Below are 20,758 nucleotides of genomic sequence, written 5' to 3'. Positions count from 1 at the left end.
TTGTTGGGTCCCCTGAGGTCCTTTCGTTCTTATAATAACAGGGATTTGGGAACAGAGGTGGAGCTCTGGCATCTGACTTGGTTCTGGTTCGATTCATTCTGGGAGGGAAGGAGGGCTGCCCTCTCCCCCTCACTTTCCTCCTGCTCTGAGCTGCCAGTTTTCAGCTTCGGCTCAGGGGTGGGGCAGGTGCTGTGCAACGTTTGAGTGCCGCTGCTCCGGTTCCTGCTCCTTTGAGCCCATCCCCTGCCTCTCCTAGCTCAGTGTCTGCCCTCCTCCTCCCAGGGCCTCCGCTGTGGCTGTTCCCTCGGCCTGGACAGCTCTTCTCTCAGATGCCACTGACCACCCCCCCAGTCCCGACCCCCAGTTCACTTTCTTCACAGACCTCATCACGGGCCAACACCCTCTTCTTTCTTTTTATTGTGTTTCCATTGGAAGGAAGCTCCACAAGGACAGCAAGTTTCGTCTGGTTCTCACTACATTCTCAGCAACTGACCAGTACCTGTTACTCATTTTCTCAACAAATCACCAGGGCCTTCCATAAGATAGTTATTATTAAAGAACTAAGGGACACCTGAGAGGATCTGCCCTACCACAGATCCTCTTTTCATGACAGTTGTGTGTGGCCAGGCTGGCACAGAGAGGCTGGCCGAGCACTTGTGGCGACGAGGATGGTTCTGATGCAGGTACTAGGTGGCCTTCAGCCCAGTGTGAGGAGTCAGACTGGTGATGGGCACCCATACCAGGTTGCTGGGAAGGGAGAGTCTGCTCTTTTTTAAACAAAAGAACATTCTGGAACTCCCTCTGCTCTGGGAAATAGTTTTATTTATTTATTTATTGAGAAGATTTTATTTTTCAATTTACAGAGAGGAGGGAAGAGGACAGGGAGCGAGAAGTACCAACTTCACTTTATAGCAATAGTTCCTTCACTTCAGTTGTTCGGATTGCTTGTGTATGTGGCTTGACCGGGCCAGCCCAGGGTTTCGACCAGTCACCGCTCTCCGCCCTGCGCCACCCCAGCCAGGCTTCTGGGAAATACTTCCCAACGAGCAGTCACAGCCAGGACAGTCCACGTTTGCACATTCACCTAGAGCAGTGTGTCTCTGGGCCGACCCTGCCTTCAACAGCCCGCATTTCCTGTGTCCACGAAGAACCCAGCCCGGGCTGGCCCTTTTCAGCGCAGCTGCTTGGCCCCAGCCTCTCGCCCCCACTGCCGCCTCCAGGGAGGTCCTGCTGGGGCCGTCAGGGCTCCTTCGAGGAGTTTCATGTTTGGTTCTCACCATGTTCAGCTACTGAGCAGCAACTGTCACTGGCCTGTCTGCTGTCTCCTTCGTCTGCGGGAGTCCCTGGGTCAGAGCTGCTTGAGGGCGTAGGCTCGGGCTGTACGGAGGGCAGCTTCCAGGTCAGCAGTGCTCCCGGTGCCCTGGGCCACCACTCGAGAACCCCAGGCCTTGCCCCCCATGTGGCTGCACACGGCCAGCGCCCAGGCCTCTGCTGTGAAAGCTGGCGTGGCGCTCTGGGGAGAGAAACAAATGCAGCAGCAATGCAGAGCAGGCCACCTGCCACCGTCCACGCAGTGCACCGAGTGGAGCCATGGTGATTAGCACCTCCATCCAGTCAGGTGCACGGTGGGGGGAATCAGCAATGCAGAGCAGGCCACCTGCCACCGTCCACGCAGTGCACCGAGTGGGGTCATGGTGATTAGCACCACCGTCCAGTCAGGTGCACGGTGGGGGGAATCGGGCGAGGACAGGTGAGGGCTGGCTTGGGAATGTGTGTGGAGGTTGACGAATGGCTGCTGCTTGTTTGCAAGGGATGTGGAGCCTGGAGGGGGATGGTGGGAATCAGGGAGTCTCATGGTTCCGTCTCGGGTGGGGACGGGTGGTGGTTAGGGACAGGGAGGTGACCCTCTCTATGTCCTGGGGTGTCCCTCATGGATCACATCCCCCAGCCTTGGCTCCCTTGTCTGGGAGGAATAATAGGAGTGGAACCGGAGGGCTGGACTAGGAGATGGGTGGGGTGGGCTGCTCTGTTCCCCTCACCTGGGCCACCTGACAGGCACACAGCACGTGCCCCAGGGGCTGCGGGCTGAGCAGCAGCACGGACGTGCTGGGCACCTGCTCACACAGCTGCCGGACCACCTTCACCAGCACCTGGGCAAAGGAGGGCAGGTGGTGACCCCACAGCCCCAGCTCCTGTATCTCCTCGTTAGGACTTTCCCCTCCGCAGACCGTGGGGCCACCCCCACCCAGTACTCACCGAGAGGGACTCAGTGGAAACCGTGTCCACGATCAGTGGCCCCTCTGAGTGCCGCTGCAGCAGCTCCTGGGTTTTCTGTGCAGCCTGCGGGGCAGGAAGGACAGCACAGGGGTCAGGCTGGAAGGCAACAGGTCTCTACTTCCGAACTGAACCGTGTCCAGAACCCCCCCAACCCTCCAGCAGGTCTTCAGCTCTGAGCAGAGGGGCCAGGCACCCTGCCTAGAGCGGCCTCCTTCTCTGGTCCCACCTGTGTCCTCCCTCCCGTCCCTCCCAGCTCCAGGCCCCGACAAATAGGTCGCTGAAGGTGAAAGGACTAAGGCTGGAGCACAGATGGACGAGAGGGGCTGGAGGGAGAACGCACAGTCAAGGAGTAATTAGGGCTGAATGGAGAAATCAGCGGTCAGCTTCCTGGAGGGACAGGCTGACCAGACTTGGGAGCCGGGGAGACACAGTTTGGCAGAGAAGTGGGCATCTGGTGATGGCACCAGCTGGCACGAGAGGGAGCTGACACCTACTCCCACCCCCACGCCGGGCCTTGAGGCTTCTCTGTGTTCCCACTAGAGTGTCTCTGGCCCTCGATGGGTGTGGCCGGCATCCGCCCCCATGGGCGCAGCCCAACCCCCTCCTACCTGCCTTATTTCCAGCTTGCGGATGGCAGTGTTGGCACGCCGCTGCAGCGCCTTCAGTGTGGCCTGCAGCCCCCGCCGCTGCCAGTGGGGCATCACAGCAGTGTCCACAGCCTACAGCCAGAGGCAGTACGTCACCTCACACCTCCCTGGGCCTCCACCTCTGAGGCAGGGACAGCAGGGCCAGGGAAGGGACCACACTCATCCTACCCCACCCTGCAGACAACTGACAAACATCTGGGCCAGCTGGAGCCAATGGGAATGCTGGGGAGAGATGGAAGGGTCCAGGGAGACACGGGGAAGGACACAGGACCAGGACACGGGGTGTGTGTGTGTGTGTGTGTGTGTGCACGGGGTATGCATGTGTGTACATGCTGTGTGTGTGTGTGCATGCTGTGTGTGTGTGTGTGTGCACGGGGTATGCATGTGTGTACATGCTGTGTGTGTGTGTGCATGGGGTGTGTGTGTGTACATGGGGTGTGCGTGTGTACATGCTGTGTGTGTGTGTGTATGCATGGGGTATGCATGTGTGTATATGCTGTGTGTGTGTATGCACGGGGTGTGCATGTGTGTACATGCTGTGTGTGTGTATGCATGGGGTATGCATGTGTGTATATGCTGTGTGTGTATGCACGGGGTGTGCATGTGTGTACATGCTGTGTATGTGTGCATGGGGTGTGCGTGTGTGTACATGCTGTGTGTGTGTGTGCATGGGTGTGCATGTGTACATGCTGTGTGTGTGTATGCACCGGGTGTGCGTGTATGTACATGCTGTGTGTGTGTGTGCATGGGGTGTGCGTGTGTGTACATGCTGTGTGTGTGTATGCACGGGGTATGCATGTGTGTACATGCTGTGTGTGTGTGTGCACGGGGTGTGCATGTGTGTACATGCTGTGTGTGTGTGTGCATGGGGTGTGCGTGTGTGTACATGCTGTGTGTGTGTGTGTGCACGGGGTATGCGTGTGTGTACATGCTATGTGTGTGTACATGCTGTGTGTGTGTGTGCATGGGGTATGCATGTGTGTACATGCTGTGTGTGTGTATGCATGGGGTATGCATGTGTGTACATGCTGTGTGTGTGTATGCATGGGGTGTGTATGTGTGTATGCACCGGGTGTGCATGTGTGTACATGCTGTGTGTGTGTGTGCACGGGGTATGCGTGTGTGTACATGCTGTGTGTGTGTGTGTGCACGGGGTATGCGTGTGTGTACATGCTGTGTGTGTGTACATGCTGTGTGTGTGTGTGCATGGGGTATGCATGTGTGTACATGCTGTGTGTGTGTATGCATGGGGTATGCATGTGTGTACATGCTGTGTGTGTGTATGCATGGGGTGTGTATGTGTGTATGCACCGGGTGTGCATGTGTGTACATGCTGTGTGTGTGTATGCATGGGGTGTGTATGTGTGTATGCACCGGGTGTGCGTGTATGTACATGCTGTGTGTGTGTGTGCATGGGGTATGCGTGTATGTACATGCTGTGTGTGTGTGTGCATGGGGTATGCGTGTGTGTACATGCTGTGTGTGTGTGCACAGGGTGTGCATGTGTGTACATGCTGTGTGTGTGCATGGGGGGTGTGTGTGTGTACATGCTGTGTGTGTGTGTGCATGGGGTATGCGTGTATGTACATGCTGTGTGTGTGTGCATAGGGTGTGCGCGTGTGTACATGCTGTGTGTGTGTGCATGGGGTGTGCGCGTGTGTACATGCTGTGTATGTGTGCATGGGGTGTGCGTGTGTGTACATGCTGTGTGTGTGTGTGCATGGGGTGTGCGTGTGTGTACATGCTGTGTGTGTGTATGCATGGGGTGTGTATGTGTGTATGCACCGGGTGTGCGTGTATGTACATGCTGTGTGTGTGTGTGCATGGGGTGTGCGTGTATGTACATGCTGTGTGTGTGTGTGCATGGGGTGTGCGTGTGTGTACATGCTGTGTGTGTGTGTGCATGGGGTGTGCGTGTGTACATGCTGTGTGTGTGTGTGTGTGTGTGTGTGTGTGTGTGTGTATGCGCACACGCGCATTGCAGCTCCACGGTGGGCACGGCCCTCACGTCAGTGAGTCGTCCCATGTCCTTGGCCAGCCGCTGAGCCTCCACCACATCCTGGCTGCCCCGACTCAGCCGCTCTGTGGCCGCTTCCACCTCCTGGGCCAGGCTCTGGCCCACTTCTCGGGCCTGCAGGGAGGGAACAGGATGGTCAGGACACTTTGCTTATTTTCAAGGCTCTCAACCTATAGCTGCTTGGAGCCAAATTAGAAACGTTTAACAATCAGGACCAATCAAGGCACTGAATAATCCCAGCAGCTGCCAGCTGCCAGCAGTGCACATGTAGGGACACTGGTTCTGTTGCTGGGCAGCCCCCAGCCTGAGAGTATGCTGCATGCGTCCCCTGCCCCCAGGCACACTCAGCACCCGCCAGGGCCCTGCTGGCGCGCCGACCTGCTGGGCCTGCTCCCCAGTGATGGCCAGCAGGCGGGTGGTGCCCTTGGCGAGTTGGCGCTCCCCAGTGATCACCAGGTCCCTTACAGCCCCCGTGCGCAGCAGGTGCCTGTGGACAGAGGGGGGCGGGGGAGGAAGTCAGGGGGGATTATGGGAAAGAGCAGCCTAACCAGGGGCTGTGGCTCCAAAGACCAAGGAAGGGTGAGGATCCGGCCCCAGCCCAGGGCAGGCAGACACGGGAGACTCACGTCCCACAGCACAGCTCCACAGACGCCTGCAGTGCAGCTTGAGAGGCTGGGTCTAGTGCACGGGCCACGGGTACGCCCACTGACACCACCCGCACCGGGTCTGGGTACACCTGCGGGTGAGAGGGGACAGGTCTGCTAACTGGCCAGTGGGGGAAAAGTGATCTCGACCAAGGGGCTCCCCCAACTCACCTCATCCAGACAGCGCAGGCCAGGGACGTGGGCTGTGTGCGCCAAGGCAACCTCCTCTGTGTACACAACCTCGTCCCGCCTCACGGCCTCCTGCACGGCGCTCTCCACTGCCCGGAGCTGCTCTGGTGTCAGCGGGGTCTGGCGGGTGGGAGGGAGATGGACAGGCCAACAGGTGGTCAGCCCCATGCCTGCCACTGATGCATTGAAAAGCAGTCACTGGGACCTGGGCGGGTGGCTCACTGATTAAAGCACCTTGGTGCGCCAAGGTCATGGGCTTGATCCTTAGTCAGGGCACGTACGAGATACAATGAGTGCACAACTACGCAGAACAACTAAGTGCAACAATGAGATGATGCTTCTCTCCCATCCAATCAATCAAAAAATAAAACCAACAACAAAAAACTACAGTCACTGTTCACTGAACTATCCCCAGGTTCTAGAATGTAAAATGTGTTCAATAAACTTTTGTGGAGTGAATAATTTTTGTCTTAGAAAACTACCTGGGAGTTGGGCCTACTGGAAGCTGCAGGCCTTTCATTAGGCATTTAAAGTTGATGGAGAAATACAATGGAGGTTCTATACTCAGGGAGCTTACAGGGGCAGCCCGATGGAAGAGAACTAGAGGCCGGGGAGATGCAGAAGCAAGGACAGCCAGGTGGGATGGGACTTAGGGAGGGAGGGCTTCCTGGAACCAGATGTGCAAGGAGAGGAGGGAAACGGAGAAGGGAGAGGGCAGCTGTTGGTGAAGGAGGGCTCCAGACACTGTCTAGCCAATTCCTTGCTGTGCAGCAGGAGTCTGATAGGAAGACACTCCCCAGGTTCCCACAGTGACTGAGTGACAGGGAGACCAGGCCCGTGGACTGGCCAGACTCCCCACGCCACCAGACTTCTCACTTCGAGCCTGTCGCCTCACTTGAAGCCTCTCTGTGCCCTGCTCACCTGGGTGGCCACATCGAAGCGCAGCCGCTCGGGGTTGAGATGGGAGCCTCGCTGCTCGGTGCCAGGGCCCAGGGTCTGCCGCAGTGCCCAGTTGAGCAGGTGGACTGCTGTGTGCTTCTCCATGCAGCCCAGACGCCAGGCCTGAAACGTTTTTGTCACCCAGCTTCCTGGGTGAGAGTGTAGGGGGGTGTAGAGAGAGGAAAGGGGCTGCAAGGTACCAGGAACAGCCAGGGGGTATCCTTACCGTATCCACATGCAGCTGCACCTGCTCCCCCACCTGCAGGCACTCAGGGGCCACCACCTCGTGGAGGATGAAGCCTCCGCAGACCTGGGCCCGGGCCACTGGGAACAGCACATCCTGGGGAAGGGCAAGGAGCACGCTGCCAGAGTGACTGTAGCTTCTCCCTCCCCTTGGCTCCCTTTTCAGCTCAGATCTGCCTCCTGCAGAAGGCAGCCTGTGTGTGTGTAGGGGCTTACCTGTTGCCCCACCCGCACCAGGTAGCCTCGGTCTGAAGCCTGACCTCCCTGTTCAGCGTAGAAGTTGGTTCTGTCTAGGAGGAGGCCACAGCGCTGGCCTTCCCCTACGGTGGCCACGGCTGTTCCACCTTCTGTGTACAGCTGGAGCACCTGGGCCTCGCAGAGGCCAAACTCTGCCAGGGCGAAGAATGGTTATCAGCGCCAGGCAGGTTTAAGACATACACGTGGGTCTGTGATGTACTTGTAGCCAAAAGGCACACGGCTGGGGTGGGGGGAGGGGGAAAGTCCAGCTGAGGACCACAGCGGCCCCTGGTGGCTACCCCGGGAAATGCAGAGGACAACCCTCTGCCGCCCCTCCCAGTCACCACCAGGTAAGCCTGTGGCCACCCGGCTCAGTCCAGGCTCTCACCATAACCCCCGCTGGGTCGAAGGCAGTAGTTGTACTTGGGGCTGTCATCAGTTGGGGGCACCCCTCGGCGCTGCAGTTCTCCCAGTGCATGGATGTCGAGCCTCAGTCCCTGCTCCTCAACTGGCTCGGCCTGCTGGGCCCGGAGCTGCAGGGCGGGCATGCGCGTGTGCGCGTGCAGAAGGGATACGTGGAAAGCGCAATGGGAAGTGAGCCTCCGCAGGGCCCTGACCCTGTCACAGCTCTGTGGACCCGGCAGTCCCCTCGGGAGTAAGCGTGCAGGGCTTTGCTCGCTGCTGGAGACCCTGGGTGTGCTGGTGAACCATCCCTTGTGCAGGGTCCCTGGATCAGGGCCCCCTCACCCAATTCTTCCCCTGGAGGAGCCTCCTAGGACACTGGGCTGGCCTCTCCCTCTGTTTCTGTTTAGCCCACTGCACTAGTGTTCCTCTCTATGGGCTGTGGGTGGGGCCTGAGGTGAAGGACAGACCCTACCTCAGCCTACAGCTCCAGGTTCCCCCCACCCAGGAACTCAGGGTGGGGGAGGGGCTGGCAGTCCCAACAGAACCCTAGGGGGTGACCAGCCTCACCTGGGCCTCCTCCTGGGCAAGCTGCGCTAGCCCAGCCGAGTCCAGCTGCACCCCTTTCTCCTCCAGCATCAGCTCTACCAGGTCCAGGGGGATCCCCAGGTCCCCAGATATTGACAAGGACCAGGCCACTTCGGCTTTTCAGAAGGAAGACAAAGGGTGTTGGGTGGGGAAGGGCAGGGCGGACGGAGGGATAGAAGTGAGAAGGGTCAAGGCATTTCTAGCCACACCAGGTGCCAGGCACCACTGCCGTCTCCCCACGCCGGCTGGCCCAGGACAGGGGTCACCTTCCGAATTTGTGAGCCAAGGCCAGAACTGGGGGTCGCCTGGGGTACTCTTGGCCGCCATCATTCAGAGGAGGAGGGAAGCTCATTCCAGGCATGAAGCTAGCCTTGGAAAGCGGAGTCTCGGGCAGGGCCGGCCCGGCAGTGAGGCGGTGAGGACTGGGGAGGGGCAGGGTGGTGTCCCACCAGAGAGGTATGGGTGTTAGAAAGAGCAGAGAGAGGGACATGGGAGGAGGAAGGGGGGATGTGAGGCACAGGCCGGGCCCACAGCTCCCTCCTCGGCCTGCCCTGGCTTGCCTAAGTGAGGCCCTCACACCGTGGTCAGGCACCCCACTCACCAGGGAACACGTCAGAACGTCCCAGGCGCCTCAGGGTCCGATCAATGATCCGCCGCCCCCGCTGCAGGGAGGCCAGGAAGGCTGCCTCGTCCTCCGACACCAGGCTGGCTATCTGCACCGGGGGTGGGACAGGACTGGAGGGAGAGCCTCTCCCCACCACTCCCGCTGGCCCCCTCTCCCATCCGAATCCAGTACCTGGGCCGAGCTCCTCCGCAGTTCTGGGTAAGTGTCTCCCTGGAGGAGGCAGAGGGCGGAGGTATGAGAGGCAGCCAGTCTGTTCTGCACCCCCACACCCTGGGCTCCCCTGAGGACACCTGTCCTGGAGGCTCAGACAGGCTGATGGCAGGGGAAGGGCCCCAAATGGGAATGAATATCCCTGTGAGGTGGGGACAACAGGCAGAGGGGTCCCAAGGTCAAAGGCTCAGCAGCCTGGGCAAGGAGGCCTCCTGAAGGCTCTCTGCTTTTTGTACGCAATTCTCGCTTTCTCAGCCTGCTGGTGGGACACCGGGGTGGACATTCAGGGTGACGAGCCAGGATGGGCTCACTGCCTGGGCTCAGCAGCAGGCTCCCTGAGTGTGCAGGGAGGCTCACAGGAGTGAGAAAGCTCTGTCCTTACCAGCGTCTCTACCACTACAGGTACCAGGCTGCCTAGGAAGCCAGGTGGTGCCCGCAACACCTCGGTAGCGAACCGCACAGCTCGACGGAGGATCCGACGAAGAACCAGCCTGAAGGGGTTCAGAGCCCAGATGTGAACCCCCAGCAGCCCCTGGTCGGCAGCGTGGGCATCCGGGAGGGCGGGGTCTAGTGCGCGCTCCCGCCACAAAGCCCTCTTCCTCCTGGCTCCTCCCGCCATCCAAACCCGGCCCACCTCTCATCTGCTCCCTCTCTCCCGGCGGGCCCCAGCTGCCCCTGCCCCTCTCTGTACTCCTTCCAGACTCACGGGGCGCCTGACATTCCAGGGGAGACGCCATCGGCGATGCAGACACTGAGTGTGCGGATGTGATCGGCCACCACGCGGTATGCCATGTCTGTGCGGCCCTCGTCTGCTGCCCCTACCCGGCCCGAGTAAGGGGGTGCCCCACAGCCCTGGAAAGCAGAGGAGGAGGAGACATGGCTGCTGGCCCTGAGTGACCTGGCCCAGGTGGGATGCTCTTTGTCAGCCCTAAAGCCGACCACATTTGGAATGGCCTGGCTGGAGAAGTTTCAGAGATGAATGGGAGTCAGACCCCGCCCTCAAGGGCCCACATTCACACCAGCAACAATCCCAGGTGTGATCATTACTGAATCTTTACTATCAGAACCGTGTGGGTGTTTGGATGACATGATGTCTAATCCCCAAAACATCCTGTTCTGGAAGGTAATACTATCCCCACTTTAAAAGGAAACAGAGGCTCAGAGGATCTAAGGGCCACAAGGCCACACAACTCATCAGGAGCAGATCTGAGATTTGAACCAGGCCTGTCTGACTCCAGGTGCTCCCATGACCCACACCTGCTTCTACAGGCTTTACGGGGGGCAGAGAGGAGAGGTAAATGTGTGTTCATGTGTGTGCCCCAGGGCAGACTGCCAGACTCCTGCAGCTCCAGACCTGCCTCTTCCTCAAGCTGCCCCCTCTCAATAGACAGTCCCGCCATTCACCTCGATGCTCGAGTCAAACACTCGGGAGCCAGCCTTCTCCTTCCCCTCCTCACTCAACCTATCAGTGGGCCTGGACTTCCACTTCCCGGAGAGCTCTCAACTCGCGCTCCACTCCCACTTCCACTACCAGCAGCCTGAGCAGGACCTTGTGTCTCTTCCCGGGACTAGGAAATAGCCCCTCAATCGGTTTCTCGGCTTTTACTCTCGTTTCCTGCAGCCCGTCCTCCATTTGCCAACAGGAGTGACCTTTTAAAGTGTCAGTCAGATGACACTCCTCCCTACTTAGAGCCCTGCTCACCACACTTAGACTAAAAGCCCCACTTGGGACGTCTAGGTTCCACAAGATTGGACTCTAGCCTTCCTCTCTGTGGTAGATTGTTTGTAAAAATGGCCATAGTTCTTCCCTTTTCTGTGTGCATGCCACTTTGCACTGTGACTTTACAGTCGCTTTCAATCAAGGGATAGAAGCTACTTCTCCATCTCTTGAATCCGGGCTCGGCTGTGACTTGCTTTGGTCCACAGAGTGCAGTGGAAATGACCGTGTTCTGAGCCCAGGCCTCAGGAGGCCTTGTGTGCCTCTGCGCTCCTTCTGGGAACCTTGCTGAGCTGTGACGTGAACAAGTCTAAGCTAGCCTGCCGAGGATGACAGACATGTGGCCTGGTCACCCTCATTGCCCCAAACTGACAGCCAGCCAACGCCTAGAAGTACAGCTGCCCCAACTCTCCTGACTGCTACCTTTTTCACTTCCAGCCAGGAACTTTCCTGCATGGAGACCAGATTCCAAAAGCACGGTGATGAGCAGGGCAGAGGCTTCTGGGAAGGAAGAGGCAGGCTCACCTGGTGTATAGCGCTGAGCAGCGGGGAGAAGAGGTCAGTGTCGTAGGTGGAGCGTCTGCCTTGCAGCACAGCGACCAGCCTTTCCAGCCCCATTCCGGTGTCCACGTGTCGCTGGGGCAGCGGCTGCAGACTTCCATCTGCCTCTCTGGCCGAGGAAGGGGTGCAAGGTGAGGCCCCGCACAGGATTACACGTGAGAGGCAGAAGCTCAAGTGGGGTACAGCAGTGAGGAGGGCTCCAGGGAGGACAGAGCGAGGAACCAGAGGGCACTAGAACCCACCCCCCCACCCCCAAACACAGACGACGCTGGCCTGGGCCCTGTCCTTTCTTATAAAGGGTGATCTCCACCCTCACCTCACCTTGGGCCCTTTCCTGGACCCAGACATGCCCTTTCTGGGACAGAATACTTTGCCCTTAGAAAGAGGAATGTCAAGGCTGGAAGAAAACCTTAGAGACCATCAAATTCAACTCCATCACTTACTAAGAGAGCAGAGGCCACACAGAGAACCACAGTGACTAGTTTAAAGTTATGGGCGAAGACCAGAAGCTTCAGTACCGCATTACCTGTTGTGCTGCATGAAGACCAGATTCCAAAGCTCCACCAGCTGGGGAGCCCCGACCCCGCCAGCCAGGTCATAGTGGATCTCGGTACAGGGCCCACAAGGGCCAGTATCCCCCATCTCCCAGAAGTTCTCCTGTGGTCCAAAGGAAAGCACGCGGCTGGCAGGCACCCTGGAAAGAAAGCCAGGGTGGTGGGGAGACAGACAAACTCAGAAGCTGGACCTTCTCTGCCGTGACAGTCTCTCCATCAAGCTCAGCAAGAAGCGGAACAGGACTGATCCCACAGTCCTGGGACGTGCTGAGACTCTAAGGACTGGTGCTGGTCCAGGAGTGGACATTAGGGAAGATGGACTTACCCTAAGCTGAGCCAGATGTCCCTGCTCTCCAGGTCTGGGTCCAGTCCTGCTTTGGGGTCACCACCAAAGTAGGAGACCCACAGTCTGTCCTCAGGGATCCCATAGACCTGAGTCAGCAGTTCCCAGGCCATGCTGCAAGCCTCCTCCTGCAGTAGAAACCCACATAGGGTGGGAAGAGGAAGATGGGTGAGAAGAAAGCCCCATGGAAGCATCAATCAAGCCACATGAGTTCAGCCCTCAGCTTAAGACAAAACCATTTCCACTGTCCACCTTGTTTCTAAAACAAGCCGTGACCATTTCTCTAAGTTTTTTCCTGCCCAGAAAGCTTCCTCCCTCCTCTAAATCCTCCTTTCTTTCAAGTTCCACCTTCTCCAGAAATCTTCTAACCAAAGTAGCCTGAAATGATTTTCTTAACTCCTGAATTTTAGTGTCATTGTCTATTCATACAACTATTATTGACCAGCCATTAGGAAAGAGGCACAGTCCTGGCCATCAAGGAGCCTGCAGTAGAATTAGGGGAATGAGACACATTCCTATTATACCTGTTCATCTTGCACTTAGCCTCTGGGTCTGGCATGAGGCCCTGCCTAAGTAAACTCGAGGACTGGAGAGAGGACTAACCTTGATCCACTTCTTAGTTGGCCACTGACCCTTTCCTAACTCCAGGACTGCCTGGAGACTCACCTTAAAATATTCACCCCCAAAGGCCCAATTGCCAAGCATCTCAAAGAAGGTATGATGGGAAAGGTCTCGGCCCACATCCTCTAGGTCGCTGTGGCGTCCTCCAGCCCTCACACATTTCTGGCTGTTGGCCACACGTCGGAAGCCTGCCATCTCACTTCGTGGGTCCACAGTGCCCAGGAAGATTGGCTTGAACTGGAACACATGAAGAAGGGGGAGACGGATATCCCAGTCCCTCGTTAGAAATCATCAAACAGAGATCCTCTGCTAGAAAAATAGGCAAAATAAAAGGAGGAGCTCTGTTCTGGTGGCTGCATCCTCCACCTCAGCTTCTTCAAGCACATCCAATAACTTCAGGGCACAAAACAGACCACAGGGTACTGGGGATCCTAACAACACCAGCGTTTAATAGGGATCTTGGCACAGTCTCTAAGGTTAACCAACCCCCCACTCCCCAGTTTACAGATGAAGACAATCAAGTCTAGGGATGGTAAGCAGTGCTCAAAGTCAACATACAGCATGTGCTCAACACCCCAATCCTGTAATGAATGACTGAATGAGTTTATTCAGGGAATTAATAAATGAAGTCAGACTTCCTCCACCAGTGTGCCCCCATGGGACTCCAAACCCACCATTCCCGGGCCTAATACTCAACCAAGTCTTTCCTAGACCCTAACTCGAGCCCCCAAGGCCCAACCACTGCCCTCTTTTTCCAAAAGGTATGACTCCGCCCCTTGCTTCTTTTACCCAATCCCGTAGCGCCTTTCTCCCACGAAAACTCACAAACTCCGCCCCCCACCTGGTTCATGCCGGCATTGACAAAAAGTAAGCTGGGGTCGCCGCGGGGCCGCACGGAAGCGGACGGTACGAGCCGGTGGCCATGGCGGTCCCGAAAGAAGCTCAGGAAGGCGTCACGTATGGCCGTTGCCTCAGATGGAGGAGACCTGGATGAGAGCGGCCGGCGGCTGGGACCTCCCCACGAGGGCGACCTTTGAATGGCCCGCCACAGTCCTCCGACTGCAGCGACCATCGGCGCCGCCATCTTAACTAGGGGCAGCGACTTCACGGGGTCAAAGGACACCCGGGATAGACGGTGACGTGGAAGGAAGTGGGCGCGTCCTACAGCGGCTCCTGGTGATGGGAGGACTCAAGGCTGCCTCTGCGGCTATTGCTGAAATGACTGTGAAAGGGTCTCTTGCAAGAGTGGCCTAGCAGTACTGCCTGGCACACTGTAGGCACATAATTCATTCGGCATTAAACAAATATTCATTGAGAGTCTACAATGTGTCAGGCATTGTTTTAGGAGCTTAAGGTACATTAGTAACAAAATTAACAAAAACCTCTGCTCTCCAGATGTCTACTGTATAGTATTTTGTAACAGTAATTGCTAACTTAATTTTGCAAGGTTACATACAAATGGAATTGCATCAGACAGATGTGGATTCAACTTCGTGTGTGTGTGTGTGTGTGTGTGTGTGTGTGTGTGTGTTTCCAGGCTAAGAGAAGAAGGCAAGAGTGCCAAGGGAGCTAATACTAGCATTCAATCAAGAGACATTCAACAAATTTATTGAATACCTATTATGTGCCAGGCACTGTTGTAAGCATTTGCTAGTTTCCTGTGTCCTTGGCATTGGAAATGGCTGGTTGTTTTTTTTGTTTTGTTTTGTTTTGCGACAGAGACAGAGAGACAGACAGAGAAAGGGACAGATAGGGACAGACAGGAAGGGAGTGAGATGGAAAGCATCAGTTCTTCGTTGCTGCAGCTTAGTTGTTCATTGATTGCATTCTTATATGTGCCTTGACCCAGGGGCTACAGCACAGTGAGTGACTTCTTGCTCAAACCAGAGACTTTGGTTGGGCTTCAAGCCAGTGACCTTTGGGCTCAAGCCAGTGACCATGGAGTCATGTCTATGATCCCATGCTGGAGCCACTACCCCATGCGCAAGCCTGGTGAGCCTGTCAAGCCTGTGATGTTGGAGTTTTGAACCTGGGTCTTCTGCATACCAGCCCAGTGCTCTATCAACTGCGCCGCCGCCTGGTCAGGCGGCTGTTTTGTTCTTAAGGACTGAAGCAGACCCTTTAGGACAAGAGTCTAGTAGAGAGGCAGAAGCCAAACAGCATCTACTCCACTATTAATTGATTAATAACATTTGGTCTTTTAATTTATTTTGCCTGGGAATTAGTGAGAATCCCGTTGGTTAGGGCAAGACGAACCTGCTGGCCAATAGCTGCAGAGATTTTTCTCTCCCTAAGCAACCCAGTGCCCCTAGGGTTTTGTGTGTTTTGATTTAGGGTTCCACCTCCCCTTCTGTCTTTCTCTCCATGGTGACAGCTGTGACCATAAGGGCCACACAGACCCTTGAGGGTGTCCCCTAGGGTCTTCACAGTGCTTCTCCTGATATCCCTCTGCTCTTGGTGTGGAAAATTAAACATTGAAAAGAGAATTTGCCACGGTAAAAACCAGGTAGGGGCAGAAGAACTGAGGTCAGTGTGGTTACATCCAGGCCTCAGCCATCCAGGGAGGTTCTCTTGGCTGCCATTCTTTGTGAGCTGTGTTATTGAGGGACTTTTGAAACACAGCTTCCTTGGGAAATGTGTGGTCTTTTTTGGACTTGAGTTTCTGTAATGATATTCTTAAGTTGGTATTCTGTTCTGTCTCATGATCCTCTGTTTCTTCCCTGGCCCACATAGATTAAAGGTGTTTTGACAGTGTGTTTTGCCTGTTATGGTTTTTCCAGAGTTTTTGGAACAGGAACCTAAAGCTAGATGGGGATTTCCATTAGATTGATAATTTTGAGACAAGACTGTGAAATTCTTCCCCAAGTTAAGACGGGAATGTTTTGCTAGGGAAATCTAGCTGAGGCCTTTACCTAGTAATGATGTCAACTTTTTTTTTTCCCTTCATATTTTTTCCCAGAAAGGTTTTACATTGTAGTAGGAACTCCATGTCTTTAGACTAATGTGGATCTAGTATGGAGCCGTGGATTTTTTTAAAGTTTTATTGAAATATAATTCATATACCATACAGTTCACTCACTTAAAGTGTGTATTTCAGGGGCTTTTAGTACAGTCACAGAGTTGTCATCCATCACCACAATTAATTTTAGAACATTTTCACTGTCCCCCAAAGAAACCCCATACCCTTTAGCCATTAACCTAACCCTCCAATCCTCCCAGTCTGGGCAACCATTAATCTGCTCTCTGTCTGTATGGATTTGTCTATTCTGAACATTTCATATAAATGCAACCATACAACATATGGTCCTTTGCGACTGGCTTCTTTCACAGTCTTCTGAAGTTCATCTATGCTGTAGGATTTTTAGAAATGCGTTTTCTGTTTGAAGAAGGGTTTTCCAACCTTGTCTTGCTGTTTTGTCTTTGCCATTAAAAAATGATCATTGTGTTTTTGTTTGTGGAGTTCTTCGGTACGTCAGCCTCTTCTTTTTAGTATTTCCCATGAGGCATAGTGGTTCTTCTAGGACTGGGATGTGTCTACTCTGATTTCCCAGTCATCTGATGAGGAAGTTAAACTTAAGGTCGGCAGTTTCCCAAGATAGATGGATATGGAGAGAACATACCAGAACTGGGAAGTTACTAACCTGGGAACTTCTCTCAGGAGTTCATACCCACTGACTTAATATTAGGAGAATTTTAATTTTGAGGTTTAAAAGGCAAGTGGAGCCTGTTTCCTGGGAGCTGTTTAGCTGGGTTTAGATACTGCCTTCCCTGGGTCTGGGATTCTTCCTATGTTGCCATTTGACTGAATTACCCTGCTGTTCCCAGCTGCCCATTCTTTGAACTCTCTCTTTCCATGTTATTCATAAGCAGCAGCACCCTTACCCTGCGAATGGAAATTGTCCATCCTGATTTCCCCACGGCTCTGAGAGCAGGAACCTGAGGTCAGTGATGCATTTTGTCCTGGACTGCTGGTCAGAGGAGGCACGAGGGAATTTTCACCCTTAATGCGCAGAGAACTCAGCTTTGGGGACTTCCTCTTGTAAATCATAAAGGCTGTGCTTTAGCGTGTAGGTTAAAAGTTCAATTGTTGTAGGTGTTCCCAGCTTGATGTATTTATGGCTCGGTGTTACCTGGATGTAAAAGCCACGTTTGTCACATGTGAATACGCATGATAATCTCCTGAGATCTTGTTAAAAATGCAGGCTGATTCAGTAGGTCTGGGATGAGGTAGAAATTCTGTATCTCTGTCAGGCTCCTACCTGATGCTGTTGCTGTCCCCTCGTCTAAGATCATACCTTGAGTGACAAGGGTGTGGTAGAAGACTGATGGGAAGTGTTAGTACAGAGACTTTCGCGGGCGTCCAGGTCTCAGGGATTGTTTCCCTGGGCTCTCCCTTTTCTCCCAGAGCGGGTGGGGGGAGCCCAGAACTCCTCGTGCTGGTAGGGGAGGTGGCGGTGGAGTCTGCCTGTTGCTAAGAGACAGGGAGGTAGTGCCCGCCTGCGGCGGGGAGGGGGGGCGGGGGGAGCGGAGCCGGCGGCAACCGGCAGGAACCAGCGAGGGAAAGGGGGTATGGATGGCGGGGTTTGAGGAATGGGAACCTCCTGGGATCGGAAGTTCAAGGGTTAGTGACCTGTCCCCGGTCGCAGTGCTCGGGTTTGTCCTTATGCATTGTGAAATGGTTACATAAGTACCTGCACACTATCCTCGAGTTTGCCTCCTTTACAGCAAAATCTAAAATATGTCCTGTATGGCCCATTTTGAAAGGAGTTTAGCACCTCCTGTATTTGAGGTTTAAAAAAGATTTTTTTCCCTATATCACACACACAAAAAAACAACAACCAAAAAACAAAAAAAAAACAAAACACAGATGCAGAAAAGTTGACTAAACTAAATCTATGGCTTCATTATTAGATGGCAAACATTTTTGTATCCAGGTCTCGAAAAGAACTTGGCAACCACCCCAGGAGCCCGCCATGGACTCAGCCCTCACCCAACCACCTTCCTCCTGGCAAAGATGACTGCCCCTGACTTCACAGTAACCACAAGTTTGCGTGTCTTTGTAGCTATATCACCCACATGTCCATCCTTAGATGTTACAGTCTTGTCTGTTATTTTAAAAGGCTTACTTGATAGGCATTTTAAGCCTTTTAATCTGTAAATTCCCTTTTAATTTCCTTCTTTTCTTTAGACCAGGGGTTGGGAACCTATGCCTCGCGAGCCAGATGTGGCTCTTTTGATGGCTGCATCTGGCTCGCAGACAAATCTTTAATGAAAAAGATAATAACGTTAAAAATATAAAACATTCTCATGTATTACAATCCATTCATTTCCTACCGCTCATGTTCATGGTTGTGGGTGGCTGGAGCCAATCACAGCTGTCCTCCGGGACAACACCAAATTTTTATTGGATAATGCTTAACGTACACGGGTTGTTGTATGGCTCTCATGGAATTACATTTTAAAATATGTGGTGTTCATGGCTCTCTCAGCCAAAAAGGTTCCCGACTCCTGCTTTAGAGTGTATCCGCTGCAGGGCCAGGCCGGTTTGGCCTGTAGCATTTCCCACAGTTTATGTTTTTGCTGACCAGGGCCAGCTGGTAGTGTGTGAGTTCTTGACTTTGTGCACGAAAAATCTCATGACACAAGGTCCAGGTGATTTATTTATTTATTATTTTTGAGGGAGAGAGATGAGAAGCATCAATTTGTAGTTGCATCATTTTAGTTGCTCATTGATTGTTTCTCATACGTGCCTTGACCAAGGGGCCCCAGCTGAGCCCGTGACCCCTTGCTCAAACCAGCAACCCTGGGCTCAAGCCAGTGACTGTGGGATCATGTCTACGATCCCGTGCTCAAGCCAGTGACCCTGCGCTCAAGCCAGATGAGCCTGTACTCAAGCCGGCGGCCTCAGGGTTTTGAAACTGGGTCCTCAGCATCCCAGCTGATCTCTACCCACTGTGCCATCGCCTGGTCAGGCGGTGGTGCCATTCACTGGCAGGGAAAAGCCTGCGGAAGGGGCACGGCTGTGGAAGGGAATCAAGACTTTGCTTTGAGCATATTAAGTTTAAGTTTAGATATTGAAGTGGAGATGTCACTTGATGTTGAGTGTCAAAGTCTGGAGCACAGAGGCAAGATCAGGGCTATCTTTATAGATTTGAGGGTCACTGGTTCATCGGTGATTTTGGATGAGATACGATCACCGAGTGGAGGAGCGGGGTGGAGGAGGCATGAGGAAGGACAGGTCCTGGGCTGCGGGCTGGAAGAGGAGGCCCCTGCAGGGGAGACAGCGGTGGGGTAAAGAGGAAAACTGGAAAGAGTATGGTCACATCAAAGCCCGAAGAAGGGAAGAGGGGTGGCCAGTTGTCTCAAGTGCTGCTGAGGGTTGAGCAGAGGGGAGCAGAAAGCTGACCAATGGGCAGATGGGAGAAGAGTCAGTGGGCTGGTGGAAGGGAAGCCCAAACGGAGTGAGTGAGAAGGGGGTGAGAAGGTGAAAACAGGAAATATAGATAACTCTGGAGGGATTTTGCTGGGGAGAGAAGCAGAAAAATAAAATAGTAGAGGCTGGAAGAAGCTTTGATTTTTAGGGAGCATGATTATTTATTTTTAAGAATAAATAGCGCCTGACCGGGTGGTGGTGCAGTGGATAGAGCGTCGGACTGGGATGCGGAAGACCCAGGTTCGAGACCCCGAGGTCACCAGCTTGAGCGTGGGCTCATCTGGTTTGAGCAAAAGCCCACCAGCGTGAACCCAAGGTCGCTGGCTCCAGCAAGGGGTTACTCAGTCTGCTGAAGGCCCACGGTCAAGGCACATATGAGAAAGCAATCAATGAACAACTAAGGTGTCGCAATGCACAATGAAAAACTAATGATTGATGCTTCTCATCTCTCTCCGTTCCTGTCTGTCTGTCCCTGTCTATCCCTCTCTCTGACTCACTATCTCTGAAAAAAAAAAAAAAAAAAAAAAAGAATAAATAGCAACATTCCCTCAAATGTGAACACACAAGATGGTGTACAGAGATGTGTTGTAGAATTGGGCACCTGAAACCTGTATAATTTTGTTAACCAGTGTCAGTCACCCCAAGAAATTCAATTAAAAAATTACCAACATGAGCCCTGGCTGGTTGGCTCAGTGGTAGAGCGTTGGCCTAGCGTGCGGAGGACCCGGGTTCGATTCCCGGCCAGGGCACATAGGAGAAGCGCCCATTTGCTTCTCCACCCCTCCGCCGCGCTTTCCTCTCTGTCTCTCTCTTCCCCTCCCGCAGCCAAGGCTCCATTGGAGCAAAGATGGCCCGGGCGCTGGGGATGGCTCTGTGGCCTCTGCCCCAGGCGCTAGAGTGGCTCTGGTCGCAACATGGCGACGCCCAGGATGGGCAGAGCACCCCCCCTGGTGGGCAGAGCGTTGCCCCTGGTGGGCGTGCCGGGTGAATCCCGGTCGGGCGCACGCGGGAGTCTGTCTGACTGTCTCTCCCCATTTCCAGCTTCAGAAAAATGAAAAAAAAAAAAAAAAAAAAATTACCAACATGAAGGCTCATTTGTATGCACATAAATATGATCTATCCCCTACCAAGAAGAAACTGATAAAGTTAGAGAATGAGAGGATTATTGAAATAGCAAAGATTTTAAATATTTGAAGAGACTGAAGAATTCAATGCAAAGTGGAGGGATAGGCTATGGCCAGGAGCACAGACATGGTTTCCGTTATAACAAGAGAGGGAGAACTGGATAGGAATGCTCGAATGCTCGTAGGTCAGTGGCTCTAGGGCTGGGAAGGTGAGGGAGTCTTCATCCTCATGCGTCTGTTTCCTTAATGAGTGAATGTGCAGTGAGATGAAGAGATGACATTGCTGTCGTGATAGAAGGAGATTTACTGGGGAAGCGTAGGATTAGCTGATGGCGTTGGCCTCTGTTTTAAGATTTGAAGTCATCGATTTAGACTATGACTGGTAGG

The 20,758-nt window shown here is 54.1% G+C and overlaps 1 protein-coding gene across 1 annotated transcript; it reads right to left on the bottom strand.

Moving 5' to 3' along the window:
* Window positions 1–812: 812 nt before the first annotated feature.
* AARS2 (alanyl-tRNA synthetase 2, mitochondrial) lies at window positions 813–14,125 on the bottom strand. The gene is made up of 22 exons (XM_066359303.1): window positions 13,656–14,125; window positions 12,860–13,051; window positions 12,176–12,321; window positions 11,823–11,990; window positions 11,261–11,405; window positions 9,725–9,870; window positions 9,401–9,509; window positions 8,980–9,018; window positions 8,785–8,896; window positions 8,166–8,299; window positions 7,582–7,726; window positions 7,173–7,345; window positions 6,940–7,053; window positions 6,696–6,836; window positions 5,757–5,894; window positions 5,568–5,677; window positions 5,320–5,428; window positions 4,933–5,055; window positions 2,886–2,996; window positions 2,257–2,340; window positions 2,040–2,150; window positions 813–1,513 (listed from the first exon to the last, which is right to left on the bottom strand). Exons 1-22 carry the CDS (start codon window positions 13,896–13,898, stop codon window positions 1,349–1,351), a joined length of 2,958 nt encoding a protein of 985 aa, XP_066215400.1. The 5' UTR covers window positions 13,899–14,125; the 3' UTR covers window positions 813–1,348.
* Window positions 14,126–20,758: the final 6,633 nt, after the last annotated feature.

Source organism: Saccopteryx leptura, chromosome 1 (assembly GCF_036850995.1).
Source record: "Saccopteryx leptura isolate mSacLep1 chromosome 1, mSacLep1_pri_phased_curated, whole genome shotgun sequence".
Classification (NCBI taxonomy): domain Eukaryota; kingdom Metazoa; phylum Chordata; class Mammalia; order Chiroptera; family Emballonuridae; genus Saccopteryx; species Saccopteryx leptura.
Note: the sequence above shows the minus strand (reverse complement) of the source record. Positions and strands in the feature narration are given on the sequence as shown.

Bases quoted from the DNA above. Each gene is read 5' to 3' on its own strand.
- AARS2 (XM_066359303.1), bottom strand. From the start codon at position 13,898: ATGGCGGCGCCGATGGTCGCTGCAGTCGGAGGACTGTGGCGGGCCATT. The intron at 11,406-11,822 runs GTAATGCGGTAC...TTCCTCGGCCAG, and splicing joins GTCTTCATGCAGCACAACAG to AGAGGCAGATGGAAGTCTGC. The intron at 7,346-7,581 runs GTGAGAGCCTGG...TCGCCCTGGCAG, and splicing joins TCGACCCAGCGGGGGTTATG to AGTTTGGCCTCTGCGAGGCC.